Genomic DNA, 19,323 nt, shown 5'->3' on the forward strand with positions numbered 1-19,323 from the left:
GGAACGACTTGGGCACTGCTGTCGTTACTACTGTACGACTATTGTGTCGCCACGCACCTATCGAAATCTCGCTGTAAAGCATAATAAACACTTTCGTATGGTATACGCTATACTGTGCAAGGAACGTTATAACAAGCGGCACGTCGTGGGTTCACCTTCAAGCGACATACCGTGCGAATATGATAAAAAATTATTTTAAAGGACAGTAGTTCTGCACCTCGCAGCAATCAGCGCTTGGCATATATACGAATAAATAAACTTTGCAGTAGTCGTATACTCTTGTTTCGAAGCCCAAAAACTAAGCATACACGTCGCAAATAATGTACACCTCGACGGTTTTGAGACCGTTATATGCTTGAGTTTCCGGATCCCATAAAACGGCACAAGGATCTATGCTGCTTTTTTTCCTTCTCAGTACAATTCCAATCAAAGTTGTTCAACGCATGGTTTTATACAGGAAAGCAGGCCAACTTTCACCAGAACAGTATCTTTTGGTTCCCTTTCTGACATTTTTCCTGCCGGATTTAAATATAATTGTAAAACGGAATTGCGTATTTTCCTTCTAAACTGCGCATGCATACGGTTCTCTCTCCAAATTCGCCTCTCAGCAGGAGGCGTCATTTCGTACTTTCGGGAGCTCGACGCTTCAGACAAATTAGACTGTTATCCTGTTTCAAACAGCAAGACCTGTCGTTGCGTAGCTCAAGCATCCATTCCGTTCGCTTGATCGTCGCGTTCTGGTATAGAACACATGTGAGACGAAAACGCCCACGTGCAAAAAGCTACTGCGAGAAAATAGCGCACCAAGCCCAATTTGCACCATACTGCGTACGACGCTCTGAACATGCGTCGGACAAAGGACACCGGTACATGAGGCTAACAGCAATTTTGACGTAGCGCTGTGCAAAAAAAAAAAAAGCACATGGAAAATAGTTTACTAACAGCAAATTCCACCCGCGCATTTGCTGGACAGCAGCGCTTTCAGACAAGGTATCAAATATGCAAAAATACGAATAGAGGAAATTTTCACACTCACGTTCTCTTTATTGTCTGACGTCCGTTGGAATCAGTGTAAAAAGTGCCATTGTTCCAAATCGAGGTTTGGTAGCGTGAGATGATCTCCTTGCCGCGGCTGGGCTCGCGGCCTTCGCTAAGAGAATGAAAGAAAGATGAAATGTAAGAAAATTAAACAAGAAAATCAGTTGGAATACTCATTAATAGAATAATTACCATTAATTTGCTGTGTTTATCATTTTCGCGCGCTAACCAGGCAGGTTCGGTATAAATGTAGTGATTCTATTCCAATGCTTTTCTTTTCAGCGCTTCGCCAGTGCTCCAATGACCGCTACACGCCTTGTGGATCACCACGTCATCCACGCTTTCGCCTTACCGTGAACGGTGGATGATAAGAAAGGATTAGAATAGAGCAAAAGTTATCCTTACATTATACCAGCTCTCTCTTTCTCTCTGTTCTTTTTTTTTCATTTTCTTCAGCAGCTCCGGTTGGAGCCAACGTTTCGATAATGAGCTTGTCTAGAACTAATGCACCGATATACTGAATACACTGGGCAAGCATGGCCAAACGAAAAAGTTTTAAGTTAAGGAATCAAGAACTCAGTCAGGGCCAGCTGAATTGTGGCCGCCGCGCAAACACGACCATTGCAAATAGTGTCTGCGGGATGCGTTGGTTGCCTTGGTAAAGATTGCAGCATTGATAGCACTATTCTGTGGGCCTGCGCTGCGGCGTCCCCCGAGATCACATGCATGGCGTGCAAACTCGCACTTCTTCACACGGAGAGGAAAGCGTTTTGCTTGTTTGTGTCACGTGCCGCTACACACTATTTTGCCCTGTTCCCACAGAGCAGTGCTAGACAAGCAAACAAGTGCATAGGACGGAGAGAGGAAAGGCTCGTGTCAGCTGGATGGCACTCTCGTGCGTATATTGACTAGTCATATACGGAATGGTTATATGTGGTGCATGCAGCAATAAGCGCAGTACCATTTCTTGGAGCTATCTCGGTATTAAGGCTGTACAGCACATAAGCAAGCTTTCGAACTCGTTCACCTGAGAGCCCGATGCGAAGCTTTGAACGTATAATTTCATATTGACATCAAGTGCGTTCGCAGCTACCCGCCGTGGTCGCTTAGTGGCTATGATGTTGGGCTGCTAAGCACGAGGTCGCAGGATCGAATCCCGGCCACGGCGGCCACATTTCGATGGCAGCGAAATGCGAAAACAACCGTATACTTAGATTTAGGTGCACGTTAAAAAACCCGAGGTGATCTGGAGTTCCCCATTCCGGCGTGCCTCATAATCAGAAAGTGGTTTTGGCACATAAAACCCCATAATTCAATTCTTTTTATGCATTCGCAGCTGACGTGCTGGTGGCAGTTAATATGTATGAATTTGTCCTAGTCGATGTACCCGCATGCTTCACTGAGTCCCATGCTCCAGTCCTGGGTTATTATTATTGCCTGTGGATATGGTCGAGGGCTGGAATACGGGACATTAACTGAATGCATAAATAGGTAAGTTCCAAACCACGCTGGGCGTTTCGTCACCAATAGTTTCCAACACACGTGATCGCACATTGTTGGCTTAGTAAGCTGCCACCAACGGGCGTTTCGGAGTTCGTTCTTGAACTGCAGGCATTTTTTCCCTCTCAGTTCGATCACAAGTGCAATTGGCTTCCATTTATGTGAGGGAGCCGTTGCTCTGAGTACGAAATATGGGCACTAAATTTTTAACGAACTTCGAAGCTGTATCATAAAGTTTTTAATGCTTTATTTTCTTCCCCCTTCCCATAAACAAAAAAAAAAATAGAAAGAAAAAAGAAAATAAATTATTTCGAGTTTTATTCCAACTCAAGTCTGAGCATTCGACTCCGTCCTAAATCGAATTATAATTAAATGGAACGCGGTTCTTTGATATGATAGCGGTGATGCAGGATCTGATGGAAATCAAGAGGGGTAGAATACACAAGCGCAACCACAGGACAAATACGCTCAGACATTAGTGCAAATGTTTTCGATCCCCTGGAACTGTTATTAAATCCGTGTAAGCAGGTCTCGGAACCACATACCACAACCAGACTGGGGAACATGGTACACTGCACGTATGTTCTCAAGGAGACGCGAACTGCACACTGCTGCACCAACCTGAATGGGATGGGTCCGACGACCCAGTCAAACTCGATGATGTCTTCGTCCTTGTACAGCCGGATAACTTGGGAGACCCAGTCGCTGAACGTCTGGTGAATCTCTTGCACCAACGGGCCCTGCATGCCGGCGAGAAGACCGGAAGGACAACGAAAGCAGTTAACTGTGTCATGTGCAGAGCGAACCACAGGCGCTTCGTTGCTATTTAGTATTTCTCATAAAAAAAACACGGTCAATCGGCCGCACACAGTAGTAATTAAGCACGCATACCTAGATTGACGCCAGGTCGAGGACCATAGCGTAACTTCAACGTGCTCTTGTACACTGAAGTCACCTAAGGTAAGAGCTGAGCAACGTGCTTCAAGCAAGTTCATCTTCAAGATAGAAATTTCCTTTAGACATAAAATAAAAAGTAATATAAAATTAAAAACAAATACCACTTTACTCCGCCCAACGTTAGATATATTTGCTAGAAGAAGAAGAAGCAGCAGAAGAATAACTTTATTCAAAGGTCCGGCGAGTTATTCGGGGATTGGGCGAACATCCCCGGCTAGAGGTAGATAAAGTAAGAGAGATAGAAAAAATAAGAGAGAAATAAAATGAGAAACGTAACTCGCTATAAATAAAAGTTCCCCAAATATTGTGAGCCCTAGTTCACATTAATAAAGAAGTTTTTCACAGCAAAGGAAGCTGCCTTTTCAAGGCCAGTAACTGGCCGCGGCGCAAGCATTTTTCCAAGTGACAATATGTGGTTGTGCAGCGCCCGAAGTTGCTAACGTAGCTATCAAACGGCTTACTCTGTACTTTTCCGGCTCGTTCCCTCATATACCTGTCGAAACATATCGCCTTCTTGCGCGACATTCTAGCAAGATTCACGACTAAGACTATCCTAAAGCTACGTTGACTGTGCCTATAAGCATTCAATGCTTAACACGAACGACAGGGTTGCAGACTGGTGGAGAGTAAGGAAAAAGTTGTGAAAGCGGGATGCCACAGACAAGAAGTGCCTTCTATTTCCTCCTCGCTTACGGTGCGCCGTAACCTCAATGGGGTTTACAGCAACTGATGAGCTAGTTTTCCAACACGTGTCAACGCGCGCCCATTCAGAACTACTTTATATACTGAAATGTCACAACAACAGAACAAGAACCTCACAACAACAACAACAAAAAAAGAAGAAAAAGAAGGGTGAAGGGGATTGCTGCTTAATTGAATGAACCGATGAATGTGTTAAACAGCACATTGATGGGTTTGCCATTCCCTGCAGGTATTCTGCCTTTATTTGACTTTCATATGAAGTTTTGCACTCTCCTGACACCAAAAATGTTAATATAATATTTCTTCTTTATTTCTTTCACCCCTCCGCTTATGTCCCGGCTCCGCACGGACGTGAACTAAGTTAATTATTTCGCTTTATGAATTTTTTTATAGTAAGTGTTTCTTTTTCTTGAGTTTTCCACATGTAATACCGGAATTAGACGTGATCTATCGGTCTGTCTGTTGCTGTAAGAGATGTCTCTCTGACCCGCTCGATGATGATATATGATGTTTAATGGCACAAGGGCCAGGTCTGGCCAAAGAGCGACATGCAAGCTCTGACGCGCTTGACAGGAAAATGAAAGAGATGGCAAATGACACACACTTTTCAGACCGGCTACGTCCTTAATTTCGAAGAGGTAAGTTAGTCCGCCGTTCTTATAGGCCTTTATGTTTCTATTACCCCTTTCCCTTACTCCTAGTGCAGGGTAGCAAACCGAACGCTCGTCTCGTTGACCTCCCTGCCTTTCCCATACGTGCTTCCTATCTCTCTGGGCCTTCAGTTGAAGGTTACATTACTGGTAGTGTGTAGAGAATCGCCCGGGGAACAATCTCTGGCCTACTGCTGGACTACAGGGCAAAGGAAAAAAAAAATTCCTGTCATTGGTGGACGTTACCATATAGATACATCGAGCAGCGATCTGTACGTACAGCCTTCGCGAAAAGTTTGGAAACACTGCTCACGCAAATAAACCATCGTAGGCCGGCGTGATGGGCCTGCGCAATAGTTACAGCATTCAGAAGATCAGCAGACATAAATGGAAGTGTCCCTCCCAATCTACAGAGCTTTATATGGCACCGAGAGTTGTATTTTCGCATTGCATGGTTTCGAAAGTTTCGGCAAGGACGAGGAGTAGGAGCAGGAGGACGAAAAGGAGCGGTGTTTCTTGCTGCAGGCCGACATAACCTACAAATAGTCGCCGGCGATTACCCCACCCGAGCGCCACTTATGAGGTGCGGTAGAGTCTAAAGCCTACCTGCACAGTGGCTTAGTGGCTGCGCGTACGGCGTTGCGCTGCTAAGCACGAGGTCGCGGGTGCGATCGCGACCGCGAAGGCCGCAGTTCGATGGGGGCGAAATGCAAAAATGGGTCGTGTACCGTGCATTGGGTGCACATTAAAGAACCGCAGGCAGTCGAAATTACCCCCCCCCCCCCCCACCCCAACTACGCCGTGCCTTATAATGTGACCACGGTTCTTGCACTTAAAACCTCAGAAATTAAGAGCCTTACGCTTGTGAGAACGCATAAAGGGAAGAGCCACGGTGAGAATGGACCGCACCTTATCGTGTTCGATTTGTCTTTCCCCATGTAAGTCCGCATCCTGCCTTGCAAGCTAGTTCACCAATCCGTACCACTAAATTCCAGACATATAGTCAGAACGTCGCCCTGATAAATACCTTTAGCATCAATCAAAAGGCGGCACTGTCGTCACGCAATTGCATGATAATCGACTTTCGGCTTCAAAAAGCATGGCAACGATTCGCCGATGCATGGCGTGCAAGCTGCGCGGCGCCTACCTTGACGAGGCTGTAGTTGACTCGGCGACCCAGATCGATGGGCTGATCGTCCGAAGGATTGAAGGAGTAGGCGCCCGAGGGCTTCTCTACGACGCCTTCATAAGCTAGGTACGCGAACAGCGACTGGCGGAAGGGAACCTCCAGGCCCGTGTTGAGGAGCATCACGCGACTCAGCAGGCCCGTCACAGGGTCCAAGAAAAGCCGGTACTTCTGCAAGGTCGAGCGGTTTGTTCAGTGGTAGTTGCAAATGTCGAAAATAATTCGGCTAGCCTTTCTTCCGTCTACAGACTGTTGCTCAATAGAAAACAGATGACAATGAGTAAAGTGAACCCCTTGCAGCCTTGGAGCGGTTTTTCGAACAGATGTGTAGAGTTAGTTGACTGCGAACAAAAGAAGAGCACAAATAAGAAACGAGCTTTACTACATACAAATAGACGTCAAAGACGGTCACATGTGCGCATCGCTCAACTAATTTCACCCGTCACTGCTAATACTTTGCCGCGCAAAGAATTCCACGGCACCCTTTTCTACGAATACGAGCATCGTTCGAGCACTTAAACAGCATTTCATGCCGTGGCTGCCCATAAGAGCATCATCTTCGCGCTCAGGATATATTGTCTATATTTCTGATAATACGATTAGCATGAGTTCAATAACTGTGCAGCGCCTATAAACGGGTGAGTAGACGACATGAAAGGAGACGAATTTCAAACAAACAGAGCCACCAGATTCATTTCATCCAACTATACGACTGGCACTCTAGGGTCACTCGAATTAAAGCAGACTTATCCCTTCAAGCATTATGTACCATAGAACAATGGCACTGTTATGTCTGATACACAAATACATTCAAGGAACAACACAACACAAGTTACCCCTTGTAACACCACTACGTACTTCTAGGCTTCTTCACAATCATCTCAGCCTCAAGGGAATATTTGGTAGAACCAAAGCTTCAAATTCCTGAGCGTTGCCACAAGCTATTGCACTCTGGAATGATCTTCCCGACAGCCTTGTCTCCATCACTAACCGCGAAACATTTCGCGAAAATTTGTGCACTCACATCTTGTCAAGTTGTGTATTAAGTATTGTACAGAATTTTTATAGTTATTAAGAAGGTTCATTTGTTCCTGTTTATGCTTTATGTAATTTTGTTGTGCTACCCTCCCCCCCCATCACTCAATGTTCATATTGGAACCTATGGTGTATAAATAAATAAATAAATAAATAAATAAATAAATAAATAAATAAATAAATGGCCCATCTGAGTTCCCTTTCTCCTTGTGTCTCGTATCACTTAGCAGACTAAATTTTCCCGCCATGTACGACAAATATCTACTATAATGAACCACACAGAAACAACACGTGTCAGGTAAGCGCTAGCTGCGAGTTTATATGCTTAATATCATTCGAATGCTACATTAAAACTTCATAAAAATATATGTATAGTATGGCCGGAATAAAGATGGCTGCGGCACGTTCTGTCTCGGAAAATTACGGCTGCGGTTTGTCTTGCGGTGAATGCAACGCATTGAGTCGCGCATCGTTTACGCCTGCGTTACGCACCCAAGAAACCCCGCATAATTATGGACTAACTTAAGCTGTGCAATGGCACATCCACACCCCACATGAACATTGTTTCGTAGGCATGTGTTCGACCTCCAACGACGGCAGTGGGTAAACGTTCATTTTCTGTGCCTGGTGGTGAGGCGGGCCTCACTGCTGCGGCAACCTCTATTAAACCACGGACGCGTGTTTACTGATGTGAGTGAACAGCTCCTTTTGAGGTCCGCATTACTGGCTGTCGGCACCAAAAAGAAGGAAGAAAAAGCCAACCTGTTTATCACATACTCGGCTAGCGTCGTTCAAGCCAGCGCGAAGAGGAACACCGTTGGTCGTACGCTACGGGCGCAGAAATTTTCGCGAGGCAGATGGGGCGCTCAGCGGAGGACCTCCTTTCAGCATTGGCTGCGCTGTCAACACTTCCGGGCATCACAATATGAAAGCATACGTAATACTAATACACCACCCTCTTCTAGCGGCCGGAAACACTGGCGTACCCCATTGACTCTTGGGTTAACGCAATTACTGTGACCAGCAGTCATAGCGAGTGCTTCGACTCTCCATCCTCCAGCTCGATGGCGAACGGCCTCTTTATTTCTTTTCTGTGGTGGAATACTGCATTGACAGCTAGACCCGGTGAGAGGCTTCTTTTATACTCGTCTCTGGCTTCACACTCATCATGTCGATGCCCTTCCGACGGTGAGTCGTTCTGCGCAGCCCGTGCAATATTCTCAGCAGGAGACGGACACGTTTCCTAGCTTATAACGGTTGAGAGTAGCATAGAAGGTGGGCGTGGAGTAGTGATTAGAGTGCTGAGTGCGCGGTAGCGAGATAGCGGTAATCGCGTAATCGCTGGCTCGATTCTTTACACCAACGCGCAATTTCTTGATGGTGTTGGGAATCGTTCGAACGGCTGTTCGCAGTTCTACTTCATAACCAGTCAGTAAGGGGCGATACCATAGGTTACTAATGTTGACTAACCCACTACAAGTGGTCACCTTATCGAGCGTCACAAATGCGCGCATAGGAGCTAAAAGAGCGCACTTACGCCATTGTCTATGGCCGGAGCTTCGCTGCCACCGTCAAAAACAGCACTGCTTTCACTGTCCCGAAGCGTGAAACCTGAAAAAAAAAAAAAAAAAAAAAAAAAAAACAAGCGGAACTTTATAGCAACGACGGAGGAGGATGCCGACGAGTTGTGCACAGCAGACTGGACGTTTGGGTGTCCGATTTTTCTTTTGTAGATTTCGCTATCAGTTTATGCGTTTTGTAGCCTTTTTGTTTGGAAACCTTTTGTAGGTTACCTCCGTTGGGGAGCCTCCGCATTTCGTCCGATTTTTGCCATTTGTATAAGCTTGCAGCTATATACAGGTTGGCAGCATAAGGCCGCTTGGCACGCACGGGTGAATATTTGCGAATTTTTTATTAAATCATCGTAGTTTCAAATCGAGTAATAGGTGCTCGAACGAGGGCTCAGCAGTCAAGTCGAAATGCGCTATACTGAAGAAAAGACACTTCCTTGCACCTCAAAGCGCTTGCTCGTTATGATTATCATCATAATACTTTGTATTTGTGCTTCGCTTTCTTTACTTTTCCACGTAACTTCTCCAGCTAATAAGGCTGACATACTAGTTGAACCACTCTTCACTTCTAAAGCTCGCAGTCAAATATTTTCGCGGCATGCATATCCGATGAGCTCCTCAAGTAAAATATATCAGCACCAGCAGGGCTCGTGATAGTAAATAAGAGATTGCGCGGGTTGATTTCCAGCTCACTTCAGCATGACAGCCTACAGCTTGTCTCCGGTTAAATAGACACATACAAAAGTAATGTAAAAAAAAAAAGAAATTCCGGGGCAGCTTCTTTCGCGAGTGACAAAAAAATATATCCTCATTCGTTGGCAGTAAACGTTCGGGACAAACATAACACAAATAAATAAAAAATAAACGACAAAGAAAGCGTGGTGTACAAATGAACACGCCCTCGCCTTCGTATTTCCGCAGCTGGTAGGTGGTGACACCCATGGGCGGCAGCTGCATCGGAAAGACAATCTCCGACGTCGCGGTGGACGTCTTCCGCTCGGGGATGCGGAGCACCTTCCGCTGAACCGGCACGAGCTGCGCAAGGAGGAGGCCCCCACTCGTCGTGAAGACGCCGCAACCACACTTTTCTATTCCACGAGGCACACACACTCTGCGCCGTAACCTGTTATGGTACAGCACCTCCGCAAAGCACATTCGCAAAAAAAAAACACCTTTTTTTTGGAACACCTCAAGGCAGCGGGAACTTTCTGGCTGGGTTCTTTTTATCGCTCTCTTTATTTCCAAGGCTACAAAAGTGTTACGGCGGATTGCCTACGAAGGAACGCAGTCGCGGCGGTGTGTGTGTCTCAGATGGTTACGTTATCAAAAATAAACGAGGATAAATTAATCATAAATAAACAAATTCACCTAGGACACGAGCCTTGCTGTGGTGTTTCATCGTTACGCCAGGTCCTCACGGTCGCGTAGAAGAGTCGGTCATGTAGAATGGCCGATCATGCAGATTTAACGGTTGTCTTACGCTTGAGCCTCTCGCTGACACAACGGCTGCATACTTGCACGCTGATGACTGAGTTTACATCTTTCAATCAGCTTGAAAGATATAGTTCAAGTTCGTCTGAGACGAAAAGTCTGAAGAACGAAAACATTTTGAAGAATCATGTTCGTTTCAAAAGCTTAACGCCAATACTACATGTGTAATCATTCGCGAAATGAAAGCAAGCACTTAATAAGTCAAGGCGCAAACAGCAAATGTGAATTTCCATGCAATTGCGTTTTGACGCTCGGTGTTCTGAAAAAAAAAAAAAAAAAAGAAGTTGTGCTACGGAGTCCTCATACACATCGCTCTCACGCTCCCTGCGCATGCGCCCACCATACGGCGTGGACGCGCGTATGAAGGTTCCCTAAATTAGGCAATTGCTGCAAATATTACGAGTGTGAAACGTGTGACAGAAATATGCAATGGCTGGGAAAGTGCATTGTTACACCGCATGGCGCAGCAAACGTTGCTTGCATGTTGGCAACTTGTACGTGATGCCGTAACTCGATGTGTGTAAACATAGTAAATGTGCGCTTCTCCGACAACACATAATTCGTTATCATTAACACAGGTAGTTCAGCACTTACCTGTGCCTCGATGACCTGTCCCGGCAATTCTTTCACTTCGTAGCCGCCGCCCGTAACCGGCAGCCTCGCGTACGTTTGGACGGGCGTAGATAGCGGGTTGTAGACGAAGACAAAAAACTGCGCAGATATGTGAAAGGCGGAAAATGGGCAGCTGTTATAGACTGCGAAGAGATTCGCAGATGCACATCCATATGTATCCGCGGATTAATCAGGGCGCTTCATTTGATAAGCCTATTTCAAAGCAAGTCTTGAGAGCGGGCTAATTGGTATGTCATCATGATTTCGCTGCTTCAAAGGTTGCGTCTGGTTTGCTCTATTCTTACCAAATCGCTCTCCTCAGAGGTTATTTAAAAGACAATCAGTAAGAGTCCATTACGAAGAAGCTGCAAGTTCTCACATACACTTTGGTTTTAAGTCATGCGCAAGAACGTCAAAAAAGAAACAGTGTAGCGAATGGCGACCTTGGCAGGGCGTATGGGCAAAGATCACCCGTCGTACAGAGCCACCAGCGACAAGTTCTTCATCTGCGGCATATAAAGCATATGACACTTCGGAGAAGAGAAAGAAGGGAAGAAGGAAAGGCAGGGAGGTTAACGAGACTGAGTCCAGTTTGTTACCCTACACGTGGGGAGGGGAATGGTGAGAGAGAGAGAGAACGTGGGTCTATACCGAAGAAATGCATGGCGCGATCAGCGTGTTTGCCGTGCGATATTAAAACGTTGGCAAGTTACTTTGAACAGCAAGATTTCAACAAGCTGCCACATGCAGAAATGATGACATGTTTTCGAGAGAAAGTGCAGGAATAAAAATCAAGGCCGAATCTAGCGTGAATGAAACGTCAACAGCGCAAATAAAAAAAACCGTCCCCGCCAGGAAGTGCACTCGCCGAGTATATGTTCTGTTCGTTTCTCGCGCCGTCGCAATAATTTTTAAAATTAATTTTTCGCATGTAGAAACGGGCGAAACAAGATCGCCAAGGCTCACCGTGCCTACTTTTAAGCCCTGCCTTAAACTTCGCACGACAATCTCTAACGACCACTCGACGCTAACGAATAATATATATTACTTCATATAACCAAATAAAGCAAGAACACAACTGCTACTGAGAATAACCCAGCTAGCTGCCGGAAAAAGCTCAGTAAAGCTGAGCTCGAACGCGCTTATAAATCGCGGCCTATATTTTCTTGGATAACCGTAACTAGCGGCCCGTGACCCGTGATTATGCCAGGCTTTTGTAGTTCGAATTTGTACGGCTGTTTCAGAAATTCACTACACTGTACCCGATATCATCGCTACTGCCGCATTCACACGGCGACCCGTGCATCCCACAACACCAGAGAAACATGTACGGATTACGTAACGTCAAGACATGCGGACAATAGACAAGAGATTACAGCGAGAAAAAAAAAAAAATACACGCGGTGACCTAAGCGCAATTAGCCTGCTATGTGCTGAAAACAGCGAGATAGTCAAATGTACGAAGATTATGCACCGTATGTCTCACATGCATTTATGTGCATCTGACACTGAACTGGGCTGTCCGCTCTCATTGCTTCCTTCGCGCGCCTTGATTGGGCTCGATCAACGGAGAACAATATTTTCCATATTAATAGCGCTAAACCTCACTCAAGAAATGCAAGCTTCGTTTTTTTTTCGGGAAGCCACGACAGGATACGCTGATCGTACCGAGTATGTCTTCTGCTGAGTGTGGTCCTCTTCGCCACGGCCACGGACGAAATTCTTGGCCGCGGTAGATTCATAGTCGTTGCGCTATTCGCAGCGGCAGCTGCGCGGTTCTCTCAGACATTGCAGCCGTGAGGTTGCCACTTGCAAGTACCGGTCTGCGGTTCAGACCATGCGTGGAGGTCTCTAGTGCTTCTACATTTCTACATTTACCACAGTACAATAGGCGATACTGGCGACCGTTGGGCCACCAGAAGATCATACGCCCGCCTGTGACGAGGCCGCCTCGAGTTGTACTTCTCTCTTTTAAGCGGAGCACACCTTGTACACACGTGCCAGTCTGCGACTTTAAAAAAAAATTAAATTAAATTATGGGGTTTATCGTGCCAAAACCACTTTCTGATTATTAGGCACGCCGTAGTGGAGGACTCCGGAAATTTCGACCACCTGGGGATCTTCATCGCGCAGCTAAATCTAAGTACACGGGTGTTTTCGCATTTCGCCCCCATCGAAATGCGGCCGCCGGGGCCGGGATTCAATCCCGCGACCTCGTGCTCAGCAGCCCAACACCATAGCCACTGAGCAACCACGGCGGGTGCGACTTACTTCGTCGGCTGTTTCGGTGATTTCGCAGCTGCTGATGTTGAGAAGCGGGCAGAAAGTCAAGCAGATGTCCGACTGGAAGGCGGTCCCGGCAGCGCCCGTTAGCAGCATTCGCCGGTAAGCCTTGTTGAATACGTCCTGCGAAAGTCCACAGCGGCAGTTGCTTCGAGGTCCGGTGCAATTCATTTGCATACACATCGCTGACCGGGAACGTCCTGCCGGCCAAGTCGGCAAGACTCGAACTACGCACACAGAACTCACGGCTATGTAATTTGTTAAATAAGAAAAAAGAATTACGAAGAGACAGAGAGAGAGAGAGAGAGAGATGAAGGGGAGGGGAGGGACGTTAACCAGGGTGAGCCCGGTAGGCTACCCTGCACTGGGGAAGCGGGAAAGGGGATTGAAAGAGGAGAAGGAAGAAAGAAGGTCACAGACTCCACTGTTACGCACACAAGCGTGCACCACTGAGTCAGTCACAGGCGGTCATACAGGCTGGCGCATTTCAAGAAACGCACCAGCGCCTTTGTGGCCTTGCACATAGCAGACGCACGTGGCCACGTGCTCAAGATCTCGCGAAAAATCTACAGCTTATTTGCTCCCTCTCATGCCTTTTGAATTACACTTTTTATTATGCAGCCATATGAGTGAATTACCTAACTTCTCGATATGAAGCAGACGTCGCGAGCGAAGTACTACTATATACCTCGTGCACCGCCTATAGAGGCGCCACTGAAAGCCACCTAGCGGACGCTTCCAACAGTACACGCGGGAGCAGTAGTAGACGACAACCCTTTGCAGCAAGGATGGCTGAAGTTCGCGGCTGCGATTTCTCCTTTGTTCGGGTGCCAGGCTGCTTCTTCTGCGGTGACAGCTGTAGGGAAGATACTGACCTCTGTGCGAGCGGGTATGAACACGATGTTACCGGTGTTTGGGACAACATGATCCACATACGTGCAAGGTGTGTCCCGCAGACAAACGCCACGAACCCCATTTACATGACGTGGAGCTCATGTTGACTAGCCGATAAATTTTGTTGAGTGATGCGATCTCTCGATGTTTTTTTTGTTTTATTCTACCCTTGCTGCAATGCTGCTTTTGTACCTGAATAATAAGCACCCGTCGTTAGTGCAGACTTATATCAAAGAAATCCGCACAGTGCAATCTCTGCATATGCCGTTGTGATTTTTCTGCCGATGAATACATGTGACATCGTCGAATAAGTGCAGTCGAAGTCGCCTCAAAAAGAGTAATTGCCAATTTATTGATGGAAACGCGTACACTAGGCAACGAAGTCACCAAACACACGGGTTAATAAAAGCGCGTGTTAGTGCTGTACCGCCGATGCAATTCTGCTGCATACGCCGATGAACTACCGTTCCCGTTGCAGTTTGTGCAATTGAAAATTCCCCAAGGAAGCTGCTTGGATATGTACAAAGCTAAAGACTGACTAACCTTTCAGTACTTTTTTATATTACTAGAGCGAGGTGCAACATGATATATTTAAAGGCAGAGAAGCGCCAGTCAAAGTAGATGAGCGCTGGCGGCAAGGCCCGGTTTAGTCGTCTGCAGCGTAAGTATAAAAAAGAATTCAGTTGAGTACAAAACTCACATGCAAGAAGGGACTACGTTGTGAAACAAACAAATCACTCGGCGTGTTAAGTTTGCTCAGGCAGCATCGAGGTGTGATGACTTCCCAAACGGAACGCGAATTTTTCAGCGAGAAATGGAACAAAAATACCATATACTGCAGCTATTCGCAATTCTCGCCCTGAACTACCTATTTTCCAAACACATTTCCAAGAACGCAAACAATATCTAAGATGCCCTCGGGCGAAAAGAATAAAGGTATTAAAGAAGCACTTCCTTGGTGTCATTCCGATAAGACACAGCGTGATTTATACCTTTTACAAACAAGGCAGGGTGAAAACTTCGCAGCTCAAAAGAATCGACAAGAGTTATGCATGGAGCAACTAGCAACAGTTAAACATGTGCAAAGCCGCTCATAAAATAGATGTAAATACATGAAGTGCGCGACAGCTGGTGCGAGGATTTACCGCGCCACATGAAACCAACAATTTCAGTTCTTGCAAACTTCAGTAGCTTTAACATACAACGCAATGCGCTCGTGCAGTCGTGCTGCCTAGCTAGCGCCACGCGGTAAAGAAGCGGAAAACAATATAAGCGGCAAACAGCATTCCGAACTTTAGCGAAATGCCTTTAAACCTCATGCTGTACTGCAGACGAACTTCGTTGCTCACGCATCTGTGATCGAGTGGAAAAAACACCGACGAGACAAAGGAATGGATGAGAACAAGAAATTTCCCTTCGAAGCGACGATCCATATTTGCTACCGTTGCTCCCGCTGATGAGGCTTTCCCGGGAATGATTAGAACCGTATCGCCGGCACGTTTTCACCGGTATTTGAGCCCCCCACCCTGCAACAATTCTTCTTCGACATTCCCTAAAGCTTTGGCCACCCCGCACGTGCGAATGGTGTTGCCTATCTTGCTCTGAAAACGTGAATAAGACAGAGAAGCGCGATCAACGACACAACAAGCTACGGCGCGCGCCAGGCTCCTCTCCCGCGTGTTCTGCGCAAGGCCGCCACCAGTGGCGCGTCCGTCGGCGTGCACGGCGCGTATAGGACTACAATAGGCGAGAAATTCTAATACAATTATCCACGGGAAAAGAAAGAAAATAAAAGAGAGACAGAGAGAGAACAGCGATGGCTTAAATGTCTTCTTGGAGATTTCGTTATTTTTTTTTTACACTAATAGCTGGAAGAGCCAGAGAGAGAGAGAGAGAATGAAGAGGAAAGGCAGGGAGGTTAACCAGATATGAGTCTCCGGTTTGCTACCCTACACTGGGGATGGGGGATAGGGGTTAGAAAGATGACAGAGAGGAAAACGCAAAAAAAGGAAAAAAAAAACACGCACACATGGAGGCACACACACACAAAAGGCGTTCCAGTTAAAGTCGTTCACACAGGCCGGTAGATCGCAAAAAGCGCAATAGCGCTTGCACGGCCTTCTTCTGTGACGCTTCTGTCTCGCTTTATTTCTTTACAAACTCTGGGAGCTGCCGCTCCCGTGTTGCGGCAATGGACGAAGAAGCCCTCGAAGACCATCCTGGAGCCAAGCCATCACGTGCGGTCACGTCCAGGAAACGTGGAAATGCGTCGAGTGACACGGACAGCGAGGCAACCGAGTTATACTCGGACAGCGTCGACTCCTCGGACGACGATTTCACGCTTGTCATGAGCCGAACGACAAAAAGAAGGCTGCTACGGAGGTCATCGTCGCCAAGTGTCTCCACCGTGAAGACAACACCACAGCGCTGGCCGTACACTATGCTCTTCATGCCTGTGGACCCAGTGTCAAATCTGCGACTCCTAAACAGGCAAGTCCTTTCTGCGTTTCTTGAGGGAATCGCGCCAAACGAGATAAAGGACGTGAGAATAAACGCACGGAAGAATGTCCTTGCAGTAGATGTTCTACACCGTAGTGCACTGCAAAGCCTGCGTCACATAACGGAGATCGACAAAGTGCAAGTGCGATCCATGATACCTACTGGTGGCAATGGCACTATCGGTGTCATTTATGATGTCGATATTTCTATTCCAACCGACGATTTACCAATATTAATAAAGCCAACTACAGAAGGCACTCTCATCACGCACATCACAAGACTTGGCAACACCCGTCGCCTGAAGCTGTGGTTTGATGGAGACAGCCTCCCCTCACACGTCAAAGTTGGTCACGTCAGCCATCCAGTCCGCCCATACGTACCGAAGCCCCTGCAATGCTACAAATGCTGCAAGATGGGACACGTAAAAGGTGTCTGCAGGAATAACCTCGTGTGCCCACGGTGCGCCGAATCTCATTCAGCAGATGCCTGCCGCGCAACTGTGTTAAAGTGCCCTAACTGCCATGGTACTCATGAGGCCTCATCCAATGATTGCCCGCGGGTGAGGAACGAGCGAGCAGTACTCAAACGTATGGTACGGGACCATTCAACACACAGAGAGGCTGCCGCTACTCTCAGGCGACGACGACATCGGCACCGAAGAGCAGCACGAAGAGTTACGTCTACTGAAAGATATACGCCACCTTCCGGCAAAGCGGCTACCGTATCAACGCCAACTTCCACAAAGACCGGCAGTGCGAAAACGAAGACTGGGGCAATACTCTCACCTCCTGAAGAGTGGCCTACACTTCCACGAGCACAACCTGCCTCGGAGTCACATCAAATTGCGCCGCCCGCAATGACCTCACGAACCGCGGATGGGACGACGACTGAGAATCGCCAAGTCATAGTGATGCTGAAATCGCTTATGGACGCCATGCGCATTCTACTGAGAAGCATAAGAACCCCGTCGGCACAGAGCGCACTGCAGGTGCTGGACACCGTGAGTCCGGTGCTCGCGGCTCTAGGGTAAAACCACGGCCCGAGAATTACCGTCATTTCAAGAGGAGGTCAAGAATGCATCTGTATTTCAGTGGAACGCCAGAGGGCTTAAGTCACGCATGTCCGACTTCAGACAGTTTGTCTTTGCCCACCAGTTCCCCATTATCGTGATTTGCGAGCCCAACCTGTCAGCTCCATTCAGACTATCCGGGTATGAGTGCTTCATGTCCTCTACCCACGGAGAGTGCAGCAAGGTTGTTGTGTTTATACGCCGTGACTTTACCTATATACATCACCCAGTGCCTCCTGACGAAGCAAATCAATACGTTTGCTTAACAGTGAAGAAGAAAAAGCTCACTTTCACAATTCTTGGAGCCTATTTATCTCCAGCAAGCCGCCTAGATTGTGAGCGCCTACGAGGAATTTTAACATCGACTCCACAGCCGTGGGTGCTCACTGGTGACTTTAACGCCCACCATTACCTATGGGGAAGCTCCAAAGTTAACTCTAGAGGCAGAACATTGGTGTCCTTTGCCTCTGAACGCGAATTTTGCTTGTCAAATGATGGAAGCCCTACTTATCTTCGTGGATCAGCGTATAGCAGCTGCTTGGACTTGACCTTCGTTTCACGTTCGCTTTCGAGAAGAGTGCACTGGTTTTCGGATTTAGAAACACGGGGTAGCGACCACATCCCAACCTATTTGAAGATCGAAGGTTTGACTAGCTCCAAGTCCTCCAGAACCGTCCAGTGCACCGATTGGCCTAAATACAAAATAATAATGGAAGACTGTTGTCCTGACGGCACCTCCTATAACCTACAGGGCGCCATAAAGGATGCCATACAAACAACCACGCATTCGCTTTCGAGGAGTTCTTCCCGCACCGATTTCGACATCGAACTAGCAAAACTTCGAGCAATTCGCCGTCGTGCGGAGCGAAGATATAGACGCACGAAATCCAATCATGACTTGAGATTGGCTAGACGAACACAAAAGAAAATACAGCGTCACATGAACAAGCTGGCTTCACGACAATGGGCATGCTTTTGCGAGTCCCTGGATCCGCGAAAACCTTTGTCGCTTATATGGAGGACTGTTCGTGGCCTTCGCACAACCTTTGGTCAGCGCCACCCGTTTAAATCTCTGGCACTTTATCTACAATGTAGAGATATTGATGTCGCTGAATCTTTCTGCAGAAAGATTGCTGGCGAGGCAAATTCCGATGAAACGGGTACAGAAACGCTCGACCACCCACTGTTCTCACGCGATCCCCGCATGGAATGCCCTTTTTCTATGGAAGAACTAGAAGCTGCGCTGGCTTCGTGCAGGCGTTCTTCAGCGCCAGGACCTGACGGCATTACATACCGTGCCCTGTGTAACCTAGGAGATCAAGCTCGGAAGGCACTCTTGCTCCTCTACAACGACTCCTGGCAGACGGGCACGGTTCCGCAAGAGTGGAAGTCAACTCGGCTCATTCCACTTCTCAAAGCTGGCAAGTCGCCTTTGGACATTTCCTCATACCGTCCGATCGCACTTGCCAGCTGTGTCGGAAAAACAATGGAAAGAATGATTTTAACACGTCTAGAATGGTACTTAGAGTACTATGAAATCTATCCACATGCCATGGCCGGATTCAGACGGGGCCGTTCGTCAACAGACAGCGTTGTTGACTTGATAACATTTGTGCAACACCAAAAGGCCTGTAAGCGACTATCTGCTGCTCTGTTTCTAGACGTTAAAGGAGCTTATGATAATGTCACCCATGAAGCCATCCTTAGCACGTTAGAAGCCGTTGGACTGGGTGGTAAGGTGTATATGTGGGTGCGCAACTACTTATAGAGGAGACCATTCTACGTGCACACAGAAAATGGCCCGACGTCTGAGCATTACGGTAGCCGAGGAGTCCC

General features: G+C 47.2%; 1 protein-coding gene across 1 annotated transcript in view; it reads right to left on the minus strand.

Annotated features, from left to right (window-relative positions):
- The window catches only part of LOC126548108 (lysosomal alpha-mannosidase-like), a 518,622-nt gene that overhangs the window by 13,195 nt on the left and 486,104 nt on the right, over positions 1-19,323 (minus strand). Inside the window, exons 14-20 of the mRNA XM_072288240.1 lie at positions 13,014-13,148; positions 10,725-10,841; positions 9,267-9,674; positions 8,606-8,809; positions 5,995-6,204; positions 2,920-3,278; positions 1,037-1,150 (exon numbers count right to left, since the gene is read on the minus strand). Coding sequence (XP_072144341.1) covers positions 1,037-1,150; positions 2,920-3,278; positions 5,995-6,204; positions 8,606-8,809; positions 9,267-9,674; positions 10,725-10,841; positions 13,014-13,148 — 1,547 coding nt within the window. The remainder of the gene's footprint in view (positions 1-1,036; positions 1,151-2,919; positions 3,279-5,994; positions 6,205-8,605; positions 8,810-9,266; positions 9,675-10,724; positions 10,842-13,013; positions 13,149-19,323) is intronic.

The sequence above is a fragment of the Dermacentor andersoni genome, chromosome 1, assembly GCF_023375885.2.
Source record: "Dermacentor andersoni chromosome 1, qqDerAnde1_hic_scaffold, whole genome shotgun sequence".
NCBI lineage: Eukaryota > Metazoa > Arthropoda > Arachnida > Ixodida > Ixodidae > Dermacentor > Dermacentor andersoni.